The following is a 17,340-nucleotide window of genomic DNA, read 5'->3' as shown; positions in this document are numbered from 1 at the left end:
TCAGGTTTAAAAGACCCAGGATATCAGCATGGCATTACACGTATAAGCTGTCAGCATGCCGCCCCTGAGGTGAGTGGAATTAGTGTTTTGCATCATCTGAGAATCAGGCCTGATAACGCTGCAATTTTGTTTGTAATTTTGCCTTGCTTGTCTTACATCTGTAAGCCATACTTTGTCTTGAGTTGCAGCAGTGGGATTCTTGACTGATTTAAGGAGAATTATTCTGGATTTAAATTTGGAGCCATTTGAAGCACAGTCTGTTCCTCTTGCATCCAAACCCCTATTACACACAGAGTTTCCTTAGTCTGCATAACAATCATGTAAGATAAGATAGGTATTTTGAAATCAGTATGTCATGTATAAAGACCAAGGGGAGATCGTTCCTTGGGGACAACAATGTTCAGCCCCATCATAACTTTATCCTTTACAATAAATTCTTTCTACGCTTTATATTCCTTCAGCTCCAAGCGTGGCAGTGCGCTTACTAGCACTAGTCCTGGCACCAAAATACACCAGAACTGAAAGTAGATACGTCACCTGTGCAGAGGGGAAATCCTACTATATCCTGACCAGCTAAAAGCATTAAAACTGCTACTGGTAAAAAGATGTAAAAAGATTTAAAAGATATAGGTGGATTGTCTATGGCTCCCCACACAGGCAGTTGCAAAGGTGAATGGGAAGGCAGGGCATCCTGCTTTTGAACTTCTATTTCTTTTTACAGAGCATGGTTCCCCAGGCATAAGTTCGATGTGTAGGTGTTGAAGGACTCACAGGATACACCTGTGTACAAACATGTATAAAAGGTCAGTAACCTTCAATGGGGAAGACAATTACATGTATGTATTTAATCTGTATAGAAAGAAGTGCATTATGTATTTTTTCAAGAAAGATTTTTTTTTTTTTTAAGAAATGGATGCTAACGTATCTTTTCTTGCTGAATTGTAAACACAAACTTCCAAAAGCAAATGTTAATGTAAGAACCAGGATTACAATTTCAGGTTTGATTTTGTTTGGCAATTCAATCTGCATGATGATTTTGATCAAGTGCCTTGGCTTCTAACATTTGTAACACGTGATAAAATGCACACAAAAAAGCTTATATTTAAATAATCATATAATAAGTTGAATGCACACTGTGACAGAATATGAATTGTCTAACAGGCTGCAGGGTAACACAGGTTCACTCTGGAAGACAGATACAAGCACTATGCACAGTTAGAGCATTGAAGATGAGTGTAATCCTTTGCCTGCTTTAATAAAAACTATCAAAAATGAACAAAAAAGGGTAAAATAAAATAAACTATTCAGAGCTTGACATAAGGCATCTGGCTGACAACTCATTCACTAACGGTTTAACCTCTGATTTAACCATTAGTTGTTCAGCATTGAACCAAGATGTTTTAAAACAGTGCTTCACAATAAATAGTGCACTGAATTTAACTTGGTTACAAGGTACTATTGGTAACTCTTGTACTCAGTCTAGGCCTTTGTGGGGCTGCAGGTTCAACATCCTTATTTGCCCACTCACTATATGAAGGGAGATAGTGAATAATATTAATCACTAGACCTTCCCTCACCTTTTCCCCTGTGGTGTGATCATGCCTAATGAAAATTAGAGCTGTGCTGGTAAACTGAGATTGGCAGAAGAGTTACTTTTTCTTTGCCTGATTAGATAAATATGCAGCTGGTTTTGGAATCAATTCTTGTGTGCGTGAAATTAAAAGGTGTTATTTTTAAATGCTCCTGTATGTATGCAACAGATTTTAGTCACGTGAAATGTCATGACCAAGAAATACAAAAGATGCAAGACTGAGCAGTACACTTAGAAAACCAAATGAATGCTCTTGTTTAATATTTTGCCTTCATCCATTTTTTAAACTCAGGTAGTTCTTCTGTGTGTAAATGTTTCTACCTTTTGTTACAGGTTCCTCTTATCACAAAGCACTCTGTTTAGTTGAAGACTGGCCCAGAACAGCTATAGTTGCTAGTTAAATTTCTTGCCGGGCTTGGAGCTTTTCTTCTGTGTTTATGTTCATTTTTAAAGGAAAATGTTTAATTTCTATAAAACAGTAAAATTAAATATAGCTATGTATTTTCTCATGTTTTTGGAATTTGAAAAGGGTTTCAGGACCAGACTGTTCTGTTCATAATTCATTCCTTGAGCTCTGTTCTATGTATACGTGCTGGTGAGAAAACCATTGTCGGTACCTGGGAGGGAGGTGGAGAACTAGACCCCAGCAGTGGTCTCACACGCACAACGCCTGTGGCATGGACGGTTTAGGGGGAGGGCTTAGAAGTAGCGCAAAGCACAGTTGCATCTATTGTCCCGTTTTTTCTGAGGGCAGCAAACCTTCCTGTACCAACCAGACCCTGCTGACCGCTATGCCTATGCAGCACAAATCCTGAATTCAACAAGATAACAGCTGTTATCACGGTGCTTTTTATCTGGGAGGCAAAGTCTGAAATTGCATCTGACCTCAGTATGCACAGAGACGCCAAGTGATGAGTGCTCTGCCTAGATCCTCAGAGGTTTTAGATGAAATCAGTAAGAGTGAGGTACCTAAATGAATATTTCTGAGAATAACAGCTTCCGTGTCTTTTGCCCATGAGTGGTACAAAGTAGACTCCGACCAGTAATTTATCAAATAGTATACTGTGAGCCTTAAAAAACACAACAGGACTTTAGCGTTGGTTTTTTCCCAAATAGGAGTACTGACACATAAAACTAAGCCACTCCATTTACTAATACAATCATACAAGTAATTAAACTAGCTATAGTATAGATTTAACTTATTTATTTAGAGGGCAAGCTTCTGGTTGCCCTAGGTCAATGATTTTTAGCGACAAACTCCAAAGAATAGATTTTCTTAATAATGCCAATAGGCTATGTATGACAAAAAGTAAACAAACACCTACTGGTTTGCTGAGTGTGTTTGTGTATCCATCTCTCCATATATACATTTCTGTACAGCATAAGCTCAGGGAAACAGATTAAAACCACATGATACATGTCCAGGCAAATAATCTTTTTGAGCTTTGCTAAGGCAGCAGAACGAGTTCTTATTTTTCTTGTGTATTGGGGTCTGCTTGCTTGCCCAGTCATTTGTTTAGATTTCAATGGGAAAATAACAAACAAAGCTAAAATTGCCACACCACAAAATTAGATGAAGTGGAATTCTGTTTCTCCACGAAAAGACTTGAAATGAGATTTAAATCAGTGTGTGCTTGGTAAAACATGGCGATTTGATGTCTGTTCCATAAAACTGACAACTGCATCTAGTTTTGCTTCTGAAGTTGATCAGATAATTTGGTCAAACTTGAAGAATGTCTAACACTTACACAATCAGACTGAGATTTGTTCAGAAAATTACAAAACAGTGAGGGAAACTTAATTAGTTTTGTCAGCAAATATAAAGGCACTAGCTTGCATTTTCAGAAACTGTCTAAAGCTTTTACAAATACTCTGATTCAGCTAAAATCAGACTAATTATACGTTGGGCTCAAAAAATCCTCATTAAAAGAACATTATTGGGGTTATAATGTCCAAACCTGAAAAGATAGGCAATACTGTAATTAATAAGCAATTCGTTTGACAAGCTGGTGTATATATATTATTATATTAATTATATGACTGTAAAATTTGCTCCACGGACCTTCAGACTTGTTCAGTATCTCAGCTACTTCGTCTCTTTTTTTAGACCCACTGGTGTCTAAAAATGGTGTTTACTGTACTTTATTCAAATTCTACTTCAGAGAATCATATTGATTTCCTGTTTCTTTTTTTTTTTTTTCCTGTGGTTCCTGTCACTATAATATCTCAATGCTTCACAAATTCTAATGCTTATTTTGCCAGTACCTAGGGTAAGGTACAGGGGTGGTGACAACCTCCTCCTGCATAAGGGGTGCAAAGCAGAGGGAGATCCTATGATTTCTGAGTGCTTTTTTTGGAAATAGCTAGGATCTGATTTTTTAAAATATTAATAATAGAGAACTCTGAGATCTGAAACACTACTTCACCTGCTTTCTGCTGCAACTGTAAGTGCCCAATAATTTTGTCAATCACAACTCAAGTGCAAGCATCAAAAAAATGAGAATACATTTAACAACCACATGTGAAAAGTATGGTTTAAATAACCTGCCAAATATAAACAGGAGCTTTCTGGTAGAAGCTGAGGAAGTTCTATTTTCTCTGGTAACATTTAACTGCTTTGCCCATGCAGACTTCCATTCTCTTCATATACTATCTTTAATGCTAATTGGTTAATTATCACAATCTTTCCTGAAATACTTTATTTATTGGTTTTCTTTCCATATATATTTGCTGAATTGTCACAAGCCCAGATTTTCTACTTCGGAGGTACTCACCACTTGGAGAGGCAGCAGTAATCTCTAGCTTTATTGGTTTTTAAAAAATTTATGATAAAAGATTTGCATTTATTTTACAGCATTTAGAGCATTTTTGTGGCTATATGGCTATATTTTATAATATTTGGCTAATCAGTGTCAGTAATTACATTCTCTCTTGTGTTTCTCAGCCTTAAAAATCAAAACCAAGCTCTTGTAGAAATCTGACTTTAATGTGTGTGTATAAGAATGCAGAGAGGCAGGGAGAAAAGGTGAAAGAAAAACATGAGAGGACTCTCCAGAGTTTCTGGAAGTAGGTGATCAAAACAGTTATAAAGAATAAATCTTAAGAATTTACTACAAAAGAAATTTGCAAAAAAAGTCTAATCCTCTATTATACTGATGTGGTATTTCCACTCACTTGTTTACAAGACCTGTTAACCAGAAGAGAAACTAAATATACAACTAAGCATTGAAACAACATCTGCTCTGGCAATATTTACGCAAAATTGCAGCTCATATTTTTAAGGATGTTAAGCATGCCTCCATTTTCTTTTTTTACCTTTAGGTTTTGTCTAGTTTTCACTAATTATAACAGGTAATGAGCCAGTGTTTTGCAGTTTTCTTGTCCAGGGATGTATTTTTAAGGTATGAAAGCATAGTTAAGTTACTCAAGAAGTTGAAGTTTAGTACAGAAAAAAGTGAACATGCAGAGAAAGCACCTTTTGTCTTTTAGTAAGAATTTTAAATTTGGAGTTAATATACTGATGTTTTGGTATACAAAACATATTTCACATTTGGTAAGACACACAGATTTACATATTTCAATGGGAGCTCTTCCAGGAGTTAGCAAGAGAAAGAGAGAGGACACTGAAAGCATATTGAAACAAATGGATGGCACAGTCAATTTACTGTCCTCATCTGGGAGTCTCTGAAAAGATTCAGGCAGTATGGCATTCTTACAGCTCGTAGAGCTTTTTGCTCATTTTCTGCTCTTAAGTAGCTGCACATGATAGCATACAGACGCAGAGGCAGCAAAGTTGCAGGAGAGGGGCGACTCTCAGAGTTACTTACGTTGACAGCCCAAGCTGTGCCAGATATATCCCGGCAGACATTTATCACATTTAGGCCCTGATGTTCCCTCCTTACACTCACAAAATCCTCTGTCATTACAGCGATCATGGACTGAACCAAAAGGGTTACAATAACAGTCTGCAGAAACAAGACAACACATACACACTGGATTCAGGTCTACATATGGTGATAATTCATTCAATACCAACAAAGGGTGCATTTCCAGTGCTAAAGGTAAAGGAAGACTGTCTATTAAGGATTTCCAGAGTAGCGAATATAACTACTATAGGTCCATTTATTTGTTTGCATATGTCATTTCAGGAAGAGACATTTTATGATGTGAAGAGAAAAAGTAAACAGAAAAGATATAAAGGCAGAAGATACCATGGTCTTTGAGGATAAGTGATTGTAACAGATTCTCTTTTGGTAAGAATATTTTTGACAATTTAATGAACATTAGAAAAGCTTTGTATAGTATGGATATATCAATGTGCCATCAGGGTGAAATGTTTTGCACTATTAAAATAGGCTTATCTATATTACTCAATATTTTCAGAAGTGCTGAATGTCTTTACAGGGCTATATAAATGCACTTTACTTATTTTCAAGATAGTCTTCCTTTATAGTTTTGAGCAGTATAATAATTTACGTGGATATCTGCTGTTCAATTGATGAGATTGTATTTATCAGTGATGTTAATAAACCTTTTACATATTCCACAATGAAAAGCTTGAGGTGAGTACTAATGTAATGCAAAACTTATCAGAAATGGCTTTATGCTGCCATTTTAATTTCTCTCACCTCCCAGTGGGCAGATGGAAAATGCAGTGAGGCTCGTTCCCCACTGTATATTTTCCACGTGTATTCAGCTAGTTAAAGAATGACTAGGGTAACTCATTTCCTCCCACAGCACTTACTGTGCTGTTCATTCACAACCCTTTTCTTTAACATCATTACAATATAAGTATTCAGCTTTCAGCTAGCTGAACAAAGAAGACCAGACAGCAGCTAGCAAAGCTCATTTTTGGCACTCCTGTTCTTCAGTTTATTTACTTTTTTTAAATGAAGGGCTGTATCTTATTTGTATGTAGACCCATGTAGACCCAGAGTAACTCCACTGTCAACTGAGACCACAGACACATTTTGGCAGCATCTGATCTCTGCTGCTATTGAAGGCAAAAGATACACAAATTGATTCCTGAATCTGGGCAACCTGCTGGGAGTCTGGCTTTATATGTCTGTGAATCAGTTACTTTGATGACTACCTTTGGCAATTGTTCCCTAGCATTAAGTTAAACCTCAGCGATATTGTAAATGACAAAATGGAGCTGAACTGGGAAGTAAAATATAAAAAAAATCCAACAGAAAAACTCTAACAGGAAAACAATTACCAGGAAGACATTTGTCATCTGTTGTCTCAGTGTTTATTAACTATAAATTACAGATGGCACTTTGAACATTTGGTATGCTGAAGAAGAATAGTTACCTTTGGCAGACAGAGTTCCACAATAATAATAGAGTCAATTAGCTAGCAACATCCATTAATGAAGTTGAAAACTGAAATGCCAAAAATACTGTGCAAGGCTGAGCAGAATTATAGCACAGTGAGTGCCATTTGAAAAGCTGGCAATTCTGATGTTAATCAGATGTACGAAATGTTTATGTAAACAGTCACAGAACTGAGATACATATTGAATTCAGGAAGTAAAATTTGCTTGAAGAGTGTTTATAGAAAACCTTGAAAGACAAAAAACTTGGAATTACATTAGAAACAGAGGGCCCAATTCTTGTACATTAAAAATAGCTTAGTTGGACATAATGGAATTACAGCGATTTAAACAAGTGTTTGTGAAAGAAATCTATGGCCTTATGATATTGAATGTTATAGATACATGTTATATTTTCCAGAGAACAAGAACCTGACCTGGAATCAGTGAAGGCTTTCCTGCTGAACTCTGTCATGTAAATACGTAAGAAGTACCAGGCCTGTATTGTGCTGTTTAAGGGAACGTAGATAGTGGAAACAAAACTTGAAGCCAGGCCCTTTTACAAAAGTAGTAGATCAGATCAGAATACCAAACAGACCCTGTAACCTTCATCTAGCCTCCGTCTTTCCCAGTACACAACTGATACCACAGATATATAACCTACAGAGGTCCACGGAACATCCAAGCTCGTTGTCCAACAGAGTATCACAGACTGTGGAACACTTCCCATGATCTGCCAAATACTTAAGACATAAAAAAGCTCAAAAGCCACAATTCCAATGTGCCACTGAGAGGCAGTGAGTATCTCCAATGCCTGTACAATAGCAGGGCATTAAATAACATTAAATTAACATTCCCAGATCATCCTAATAAGCAGACCACACACCAGGTTCCAGGGTGGGGAAAAAACCTCTGGAGATCTGAACTGGGAAGGAATTTTCCTCCTAACCTTCATCTGGTGACTGTTTGAAGGATGGAAAGATAACAGTAGTAGTCATCTGTTCACTGAGATTCACCGTATCAATGTGATGCTGCCAGCAAAACACAATGAAAACCAGTAAAAAATAAGGTTGAGAAAATGGGCTGAAGCTTGCAGGCTTGCTGCTTATCAGTCTGGGTTGACAGTGGCTACAGGACAACCCTCAGGGTTCACTTAACCATATATCTCATATATCATTAGGGTTTCTAAAGGTGTTAAATGAAGCTTAAGCCTAAGTGACTGCAAGGTTGGTTTTCTTATAGGTGTGACGATAATTACCATTTCAGTATTTATGTTGTAAGGCAAAGGAAGTGTTTATTACTCTGGGTCTACTTGGTGGCTTCCATGCTATCCATGCTTGCCAGTGTGTGTACTCACTGAAATAAAGGGTTATTAGGACTTTATCAAGACCTTGTAGAAATAAAAAGCACTTCAAGTTGTTAAATTCTTTTTCACTGTAAGCATGTCAAGTGAATGATTTTCAACTTTAAAATGCCTTGATTTATTTAGAAATTGTAGTTGCCCATATGAGGTAATTTTGAAGTTAATTGACAAATCCACAAATATTTGATATTTCATTTTAGGAAATAAAATTTATTTGGATTCTAAAGAAATTAAGGGCATAATGACATTAGATTTAAGCCCACTGTATAATGCGTTGCATTTGGTTCACTGGTAAAAACCTTACAGTATTTCAGTTCTTTGTAACTTGTCTGTTTTAAAAATGAAACATTTTACATTTTCTCCATTTAGTTAGCATCAGCTAAGATTCACAGATTTATTATCCATGTACTTACCATATATATTTATGAAAACTATGTAAGTAGTTTTAATAAATCAGAGCCAAAGCCCCGTTAGCTGCCATTAAACTAGCTTATCCAAACATTTTTCTACTTTTCTACATATATGGCTCAAGAGGAAAGAATTAGCCTGGAAAAATGACTTTCATAAGGGAATAAGACTTGCACATGTCACTGGAAATCTGCTTATTAAAACGTTCATGCCAACATTTCACTTGTACTCAAAACCCAAAACACTGCTTTTAAACTCAGAGAAAAGAGAAATGAGCATTTCCAATAGAGCAAGACTCTTTGTGCTTGACCTAGAAGGATGGTGAATCCATCAACTCTCTCAGAGGTGAAAGTACTCTACATTTTGCCCAATTAAATCTTAGGAGCCCCAGTTCAGGGAAGTACTTTAAGCACAAACTTCTGTTTTCTGAAAAGCGCTTAGGTATCAGCTTCACGGACTTTAAACAAGAAGTAGTATGAAAGTCTTCTTAAGTTGGCAAATCAGCTAGGATACATACATTTTGTATGCGGTATGATCACTATGATCCTGAAAACTGTCTTAGTCCAACAAGAGTATTATTTATTTAAAACAAATTACCTAATATGTAGCAAACCAGGGTTTGATCCTATAGTCATCTCACATGGTACAATTGTCATGAGAGCCCAAGAGAATTCTGCTTGCATTAAGATAGGAGAGTCAGCAAATGCATCATGTTGCCTTTTTTTTTTTTTTTTTTTTTAAGACTGTTGTTAAATAAAAAGTTTTAAAATTTTATTTCTGCAGAATCTGGGCAATTTCAGGGTGCACAGTTGTTTTACTAAGACATTCTAAAGACGTCACTTGCAAGTTAATTTAAAATTTCCTTATTTTTGACTCCTGGTTTATTAACTTCCTTGTCTTACATAGCTACAGTTGCTGTCAGCATTTCAGTGTACATGGGAAAACAACTTAATGAGCTGATGAAAAATCCCAAATTGAGTGATTTAGGCCTATTTAGGCAGCTGAAATTATACAGCCCTGATGTCATACTGATGATGTCCATCATCTAGATCAAACAACTATGAGGGACAGTGGGTTTTTTCCAAGAACATTTGATTGGGTTAATCTCCTCAGTACAGTCATACAAAATCATGATTTGCCTACTAAAATTCTTATTAGCTCAGACTAATTAATGTCAAAGGAGATCATGCGTTTTCTGAATGTGTTGCCAAGCAAAGTTAAAAGGACATGTGAAATGCAGTTTGTGGATGGATCTGGGTGTTTATCAGGAAATAAAATGTAAATCTGTCAAGCTGCCGACTGAAACAAATAATAGCAACCTAAATAATTTCTGGCTTGAATCTCAGCAATGGATTATAAAGAATATTAAAACATAATTTATTCACCCATAGTCTATTTTGGCATGAAAATATCTTATAGCTGCTCTTTCTTTTTGCTTCCTGGAAAATGGAAAGAAATCACAATGAAAATCCCAGAATAGGTTCTACTGATGCTTATGTCTATAAGAAACACGATAAAATGAAATTCTCCACCTCTGTCTGTTAGTAGAACTGTGCGGTTTTTAGCTACCTGTTAACTACTGACCATTGTATGTGGCTTCCTTTATGGACTATGTTCAGTCTTCACCTAGTGTCCTAACTTTTGCTATATACTGTCTGTGGTGACATGAGAACAATGCATATTCTTCTAGCATGACAAAGATTTTATGTTTTTTTCTGAATATGCTTTTCTTATTATGCTCTGACATTTTCTTTAATTCTGCATTTTAGATATTTCTAGCAGATGCTAGGTCTAAAGCACTGTGTTCACCTAGAAATCCCTTTTCTAAATTGACATCATGTCAAGCTGATTTGACAAATTCTGCTCCTAACCACATGGGCGTAATTTCAGTTTTTCCTCTAAGGAAAGGGGAGGTAACACTGCATTTACAGCCCTGTGCCTGGGAACAGAATTAGCTGCAAGGTGTTTTTATGAGATTTAAGTTATTAAACACCACTCCCCATGTCCTATTGATGCAGCTGGCAACTTTTGTAGGTCTCCAGGCAAGTATTCAAAAGTCTGTACTCATAATTCTGAATGTTAGACTGGGAACAGGTATTTATGACTCAACCCTTCAGTTTTCACGTGCGCAACTCCAGCATGCCTCCCTCCTGCCGAAGGACAGCACAATCGGCTTCTCAGAGGCTTCTGGGGAAAGTCTTCCCAGGACCCTCAGCCAGGGAGGTTCATAGTCTATAGAGATTCAAAATACCTCCTGGGGCTACAGGGGCAATGGAAATGAGGTGAGAAGTCTACACAGATGTTCTTATCCATTGAAAAAGCTCATTCTGGCTCAACTGGCAAGTAAGCAGCAGTGGTCCCTAGCAGCTGCCAGTAGCTGAAAAGGCACAGAAGAAAAGCCGCAGTTATCCCGGGACTGACCTATGCACACATTTTCATCGTCCAGCTCTGCAGAAGCATTTCTGAAGTAGCCCAGCCTGCATAACTCACAGTGCTGACCTCTAGTGTTGTGCTTACAGCTCACGCAAATGACCGTATTGAGCAGCTCGATGTAACTGCACCGGTTGGAGTGCCCGAAGCATTCACAGTCTTTCAAGGAAGAACAGAAATGTATACAAAATGTATACAGCAGCAGAGTAATAGCACATTACATGCTTAGTAAAAATGAACCATGAATAGAAGTATGAATGAATGGCACATACAGGTTAATCAATGTAACACGGACAACAGCAGATGTTTATCTGCAATGAAAGTGAAGTTTGTTTCAGGCAGGTTAGCGTGACCCGACAACCATGGCATGATGTCGAAAGTTGGCTGTTGTTGGCAGACCTGATGGAACTGAAGCATTTGCAGTTGTAAACCTTTCAGGGGTACTGGAGGCTCAGTTTCCACTGACAGAAGTGCACATCTTTTTGCACATTTGAGATGAGTATAAATCAAGACCCAGGAAAAACTTCCTCATGTTAAAAGCATTAAATACAGTGGACAAAACTGTCAAACTTCATCATGCTTAAGCCCACAACTGTGAGTAAAATAAAAGCTTTGTTCTAACATAAATGGTGAGTATTCAAAAATACTATTGCGCTCGGGGTACTGTAACTGGTCGGCACTTTGGGAACCAGGCTCTTTTATTTCAAGACCAAACAAACCTCTAGTTGGACAATTTTGGCCAGCACCTCCTAAAATGATTAAGAGAAGAAAAGGAAGGGAGGTGTTATTCAAGAGCTACTTCTACTGTACTTCTGCGGTAAGCATTAACCCATTTTTATATTCTGAGATGAAAAACAATTAGGCCAGAAAATATCATGAGAATTCTGAAACGTGTACTGAATGGAAAGCATGCTTACTGCAGCCATCTGAAATGCAGCTGGCATGACAGCCGCTTTTTAAAAACCCCTTCATTAAACATAGAATGCTAGTGCCTTTTACTCTTTAATCACAAGCAGTGCTTGGTTTTATGCAGAAAGGATGACAAATTAGAAATGTATCAATATCATTACAGAAGACACAGCTATGCTTTGTGTAGAAAGCTTGTGGAAGTCTGATCACTCAACTCTGAGATTATGAGCCCAGAATGAATGCAGAAAAGGTTATTGGGATGATCAGAGAAGTAGAGAGCCTATTTAAAAAGTGAAGACAAGGATAATACGGCTTGTTTAGTCTAGGAAACTGAAGACAGGAGATATCACTGGACTATAAATACATCAAGGAGATAGCCTTTTCCTATCCTAAGTGAATATCTACACTAATGGACAACACTGGCACAAGAACAAATGCGTGTTAACTGGCCATTGAGAAATTTCAGCTGGAAATTAGGAGATGGTATCTAGCCATTAGGGCACTGAGGTTCTTGAACACTCTTCCAATTTGTAGCAAAACCCTGATGCTTTAGAGAGGTAGTTTATTAACTGGTGAAAGACATTACAGTATGTTTCCTGCAGTAACAGAGTACTGGATGCAGTGACTTGCAAGGGCTTCAATGTCTTGAAGTTAACTTAGCCTGTAATTAGATAAGGCTGTAGCAGAGGTTGTAAAATGTTTCCATACATGACAGGGGCTAAGTGCCCTGTGCTGCCTTTCCTATGGTATGTTGCTGATTATGCTGGGGCACCTAATAAACCCACCGATTGTTGGCATAGGGCATCAGATACAATATTTGTGCCTGTCTGTATTTTTATAAAGAAATAACAATATTGGTACATGTTTATGAGTATGTTATGCACACCTAATATGCGTATATTTCTTTAGCTGCTGTCTGATGTAGTGGACTATAAATAGATTGAATTTTTTCTTATACTGTACAACACAGCACAATGTATGTTTCAATCTTGAGAGCTGCCTTTCGGCTGCCAGGAAACATTCATTCAATTTACATATACACATTTAATTAACATATATGCATTCTTGTTCTTTTCCGTGTTACACTGCTAAACCAATGTCTTGTGGTTCACGCCAATCTGCTAATTTTGATAGCTATAATTGCTGGAGTACAGTAAAACATTTGGTGTATTAGTCTCAGGATGTTACCACTTGACATAATTGAGTGGGGAGGAAAAAAGTGTTAATGTTTGCTGCCTTTTGCAGCTGGTCAGTGTGATTCAGCGACTCAGCCAGCCACCCAGCAGCATTTCTCCCCTAGTATATCCATCTTGCTCAAGTGAAAACTGCCTGTGTGGGGCAGAGGCAACAGATCTAAAAGTAGGAATTAGCACTAGCAAACAGGAGTCACAGGGAAAATGGTTACGATTGTAAGTTTTTATGTGTTTTGATTTTTAAAATAAGACAGATTGGTTAGTGATTAAGTAATCTGTTCCTTTTGAATCTCAAATTCAGAAGCAATGTTGTATTAGTCTCTCTGTCTGACAAAGTACATGTCTTCTGCTAGCATTAGATGATTTGTTTTGGTGAAACAATACCATACTGGTATGTTTGTCAGACTTGTGGCTAAACATAATCATACTGTAGGTGAATTTAGAGGAAATAAGTTACCTTGTTTTTCAAATTGGTAACAGACAGCAGAATACTATATTTTTATGTTTCAAAAATATGCAGACTATAAAGAAGTGCTGGTAAATCAGACTGTGCTACATCATTTTTTGTGTTTAAAGTAGCAGAAAGAAATTGAGAATATTCTGTGAATGAATGACTGCACTACTTACACTCTGAAATTGTGATATAACCTTCAATAATATTACTGCTACACATAATTAGCCATTAAAAAAAGCACAAGAAACAAAGCTGCAGATAAAGTAATTTGTTCTGTAACAAGGCTTGCTCCAAGTTATGATTTGGACCGAAGAAACATCTAATAATTATGAAAGACTTAGTTTGATGTACACACATGCTCCTAAATATATGTAGAAAGACTACCCAAGTGCAGAGGTGGCTCATTAATATTAAAGGTACACAATGAGACCAATTCTTATACGTTCTTACGCGTTCCTCTTTTGTAACAACTGTGCTGTATGAAAGAAAGCCTTTGTCTCAAAGTTAACTAAGATACAAGAAAACTCTAGGAATCTTGATCATCAAACTGATAAATGTTACATCTACAGTTAACTCAAAGCTAGTCTAACATCTGATCAAAGATTAGCAATGGTGCAGTGGAAAAAAAAAACGCATGGCAAGTAACTATTAAATAAATTTTTTACTAATTTTTGCTTCCCCCCTGCCTTCCCCCCCATTTTGTTAGTGCAATAATATGAACTTATTCTGCTTACTGCAGTTGGCCTGATCAGTGAATTGTTTTTACATCCCTCTGTGTTTACAAAAAAGCTATATAAAGGGTCCTCATATGACTGAAATTGAATTATTTTCTCCACTGGCTACATGAGATGCAACCCTAAACCAGTCAAACATAGCATGTAGAATTGCATTCAGCATCATGCCAGCTGGGAAGCTAATACCTGTGAATGCTGTATGACCTTGCTAGCTTATCATGTGATTCACCTTAACCAGCACACCAAGATCAGGAAGTAACTTGCTTATTAAAATACGCAAAGCTTAAGGTTTTTAGGCACGTGTCTCTGGCTAGCAGATCAACCACTTTCATGCACTGGAAATGCCATGCAATCACTGAAAGAGATGGGGGAAAAGTATTAAAATCAGGCTGCAAATGGTTTACCAACAATGAAATGACATGAGTTTACAGTGCTAGAAAATGCTGCTTTCAGTTCTGAGTACCACATGTCAGAAAAGACACAAATAAACTGGAAACAGTTTAAAACTGAATAACAATAAGGAGTAAATGGTTTGGAAAATAAACCTCAGAGGAGAGGTAAAGATAGCTAGATAGGTTTAATGTGAAGGGAAAAGGGAGAAGAAATAGCCATGTTAGATTTGATAATTGTCTTTGGATGCTTCAGGAATTGTCAACTCACAGAAAGATGGACTGTATGAGCCTTTAAAGACTATTTCCTATGCAATGATGCTATTGCAACAATCTTGATCCTGTTGTAGAAAGCATGATAAAATTACCCATTGAAAGAGATTCATAAAGAGGTTGATCATGTAATTGTTTTGTTTCTATAAATCGAATACTTTTTCTCTCCATTATAATACTAAGCATTTACATCTTTGAGATGACATACTATTGTGCTGTGGGGATGAGTTTCAGCTGAAGCTCAGCTATGACCAATAAAACATGAAACTTCATCACATGAAACAATGGTAAACACATAGGGAGGAAAGCATAATTTTTAAACTAAGACAGGTAATGCATGAGATAGCTATCAGTGTCATTTCCTAATTAAAAGCACAAAGAGTATTTCAAGAAAAGTGTACTCAAAAATCATTACAATATTTTTTCATTTTCAGTAACACTATGTTCCTCTCCTATTCACTAACAAAAGGCAAACAAAGGAGATTTCGTTGTAACCTTAGAAATGACCTACTTCATAACAAACAGTATGGCTGGTTATCATGATCTCATCAAATGGGTCAAACTAAGTTCAAACATTTGTTAATATCCCTATTCCTTATTAATAAGTATTTCATGAATAATGAGATATCCACAGTAGATACAGAAAGACAAAACATCTTTATACATACTCTTTACAGATAAATTGATGAGGAAAAACAATGATGAGAACTCAGGGTTCAGACTGTGAATGATAGATGAAACAGGTTGCCTGTAAGTCAGAGAGAATATTGGCATCCTTCATTATGCCCATATAATTCCATTATTTTGATAAAACACTGAAACATCAGTTCAAAATGTAATGCCTACACTCTGAATTTGCACGCTGTTACAATAAAACGAAGATGTAAGGCACACTTACAATGCATTAGAAGACATAACTATGCATTACACTCCATGGCATTTACAGATTCTTCTTGAGGATATGGACAATTGATGTTTTATGTATTGTTTGCCCTCAACTAATCTGCTTATGTATCCCCTTTTACAATTTACACATATCAGTGAGGAAAACAAGACTCTAGCAAACATTTGCTTTCTAGGCAACAATCTGAATGGTCATATTCATACATTTAACTCCTTTAGAAACAAATGCCATGTCACTTTATATGCCAGCAGCGACCGTCTAAGAAGCATATTTATTTTCTTTGTATGGCTTATGCTTATGTGACTTAACGCTTCTGTTGTTGTCAATGAAGATGCCTCACCAGTAAGCTGATTGGTACACTTCACAGATATTCCAGATTCATACAGTGCAATGTTTTCACAACACAGAGCACTATGGAATTCACTGTATGAATCCAAGAATTCCTACCTCTCTTGTGGTTTGCAACTTGAACAGAAGAAACAGTTGACATAGCTAATTTGGGAGCAACTGGATAGGTAACAAAATGAACAGTAAATTAGAAAAGGTATCATATAGGAACAAAAGACTAAAATAAACTTCTTTATCTTCTAACTTTTAAAATAACTTTAACATTGGTTATTGTTTTGTAAGGAAATGGTGAAAGTTAGGGAAAATGAGTTATACGCTATCAACTACTGAATCATTTCAACTGTAATATCCTATATAAAGAAAGGGAATATAATTCACATCTACACACTTTGGCAATTTTGTGTTAGAGGTTATTTGATGATTTCTCCCAATCCATGACCAATGACTATATGGTAATCAGAGTGGTCTGCAAAGAGTTTTATTAAATTTATATGCATATTTATTCTGGCCTAATAGCATAAAGAAAGAAAACAGAATAAAATAATACAGGCAGATTTCTGTAATTATTCTCTTCATACACTATCCTTGACTGAAGTATTTAATCTACAATAAATGTTAAACACTGTAACAATATGCTGCAAACACAAAAATTGAATAGAAATGCTTGTATGTTTTTTGTGTTTTGTGCTCCGTAACAAAAGGTCAAAGCTAAATTTACTAAAACTCTTATTTTTAGGCAAGAAACACTAAAAAATTTTGTGCTGTTCAAGATGTATCTTGCAATGAAGTTAAGTCTTAGATCACAAGCAGTATAATTAATCTATGAAATGCATTAGAAATGCTGAATATCATTTCATTGGGAATGTTTTGATTTAAAATCCTTACAGACAGCAGAGGAGCAGAGATCAATCTGGGGTTAGTTTGTTTGTTTGTTTAAGGAACACATGCAAAAGCTTGGGAATACAACATGGGCTCGATGAAGTTATTGGAATGCTAAGTATCACTTCATCAGGGATATTTAATTTAAAAT

General features: G+C 36.5%; 1 protein-coding gene and 1 long non-coding RNA gene across 9 annotated transcripts in view; one reads left to right on the top strand and one right to left on the bottom strand.

The window, feature by feature from the left end:
- NTNG1 (netrin G1) overlaps positions 1-17,340 on the bottom strand; it is a 157,344-nt gene that overhangs the window by 21,775 nt on the left and 118,229 nt on the right. For 4 of the 8 annotated variants that reach the window (XM_074832658.1, XM_074832657.1, XM_074832660.1 and 1 more), the window contains exons 6-7: positions 11,098-11,265; positions 5,419-5,556 (exon numbers count right to left, since the gene is read on the bottom strand). The exons of 2 other annotated variants lie outside the window; for them this stretch is intronic. In XM_074832658.1, the coding sequence (XP_074688759.1) occupies positions 5,419-5,556; positions 11,098-11,265 (306 nt within the window). Of the gene's footprint in view, positions 1-5,418; positions 5,557-11,097; positions 11,266-16,409; positions 16,470-17,340 lie in introns of all 8 variants that reach the window. 2 more of the 8 variants (XM_074832665.1, XM_074832661.1) reach the window with 2 other exon arrangements.
- LOC141926603 (uncharacterized) lies at positions 48-5,621 on the top strand. Its single transcript, XR_012624161.1, has 3 exons — positions 48-69; positions 722-803; positions 5,520-5,621. It is a non-coding gene; the product is annotated as an uncharacterized LOC141926603 (long non-coding RNA).

Source organism: Strix aluco, chromosome 8 (assembly GCF_031877795.1).
Source record: "Strix aluco isolate bStrAlu1 chromosome 8, bStrAlu1.hap1, whole genome shotgun sequence".
NCBI lineage: Eukaryota > Metazoa > Chordata > Aves > Strigiformes > Strigidae > Strix > Strix aluco.
The sequence above is the reverse complement of the archived record's forward strand: the minus strand, read 5'-3'. Positions and strand labels throughout refer to the sequence as shown.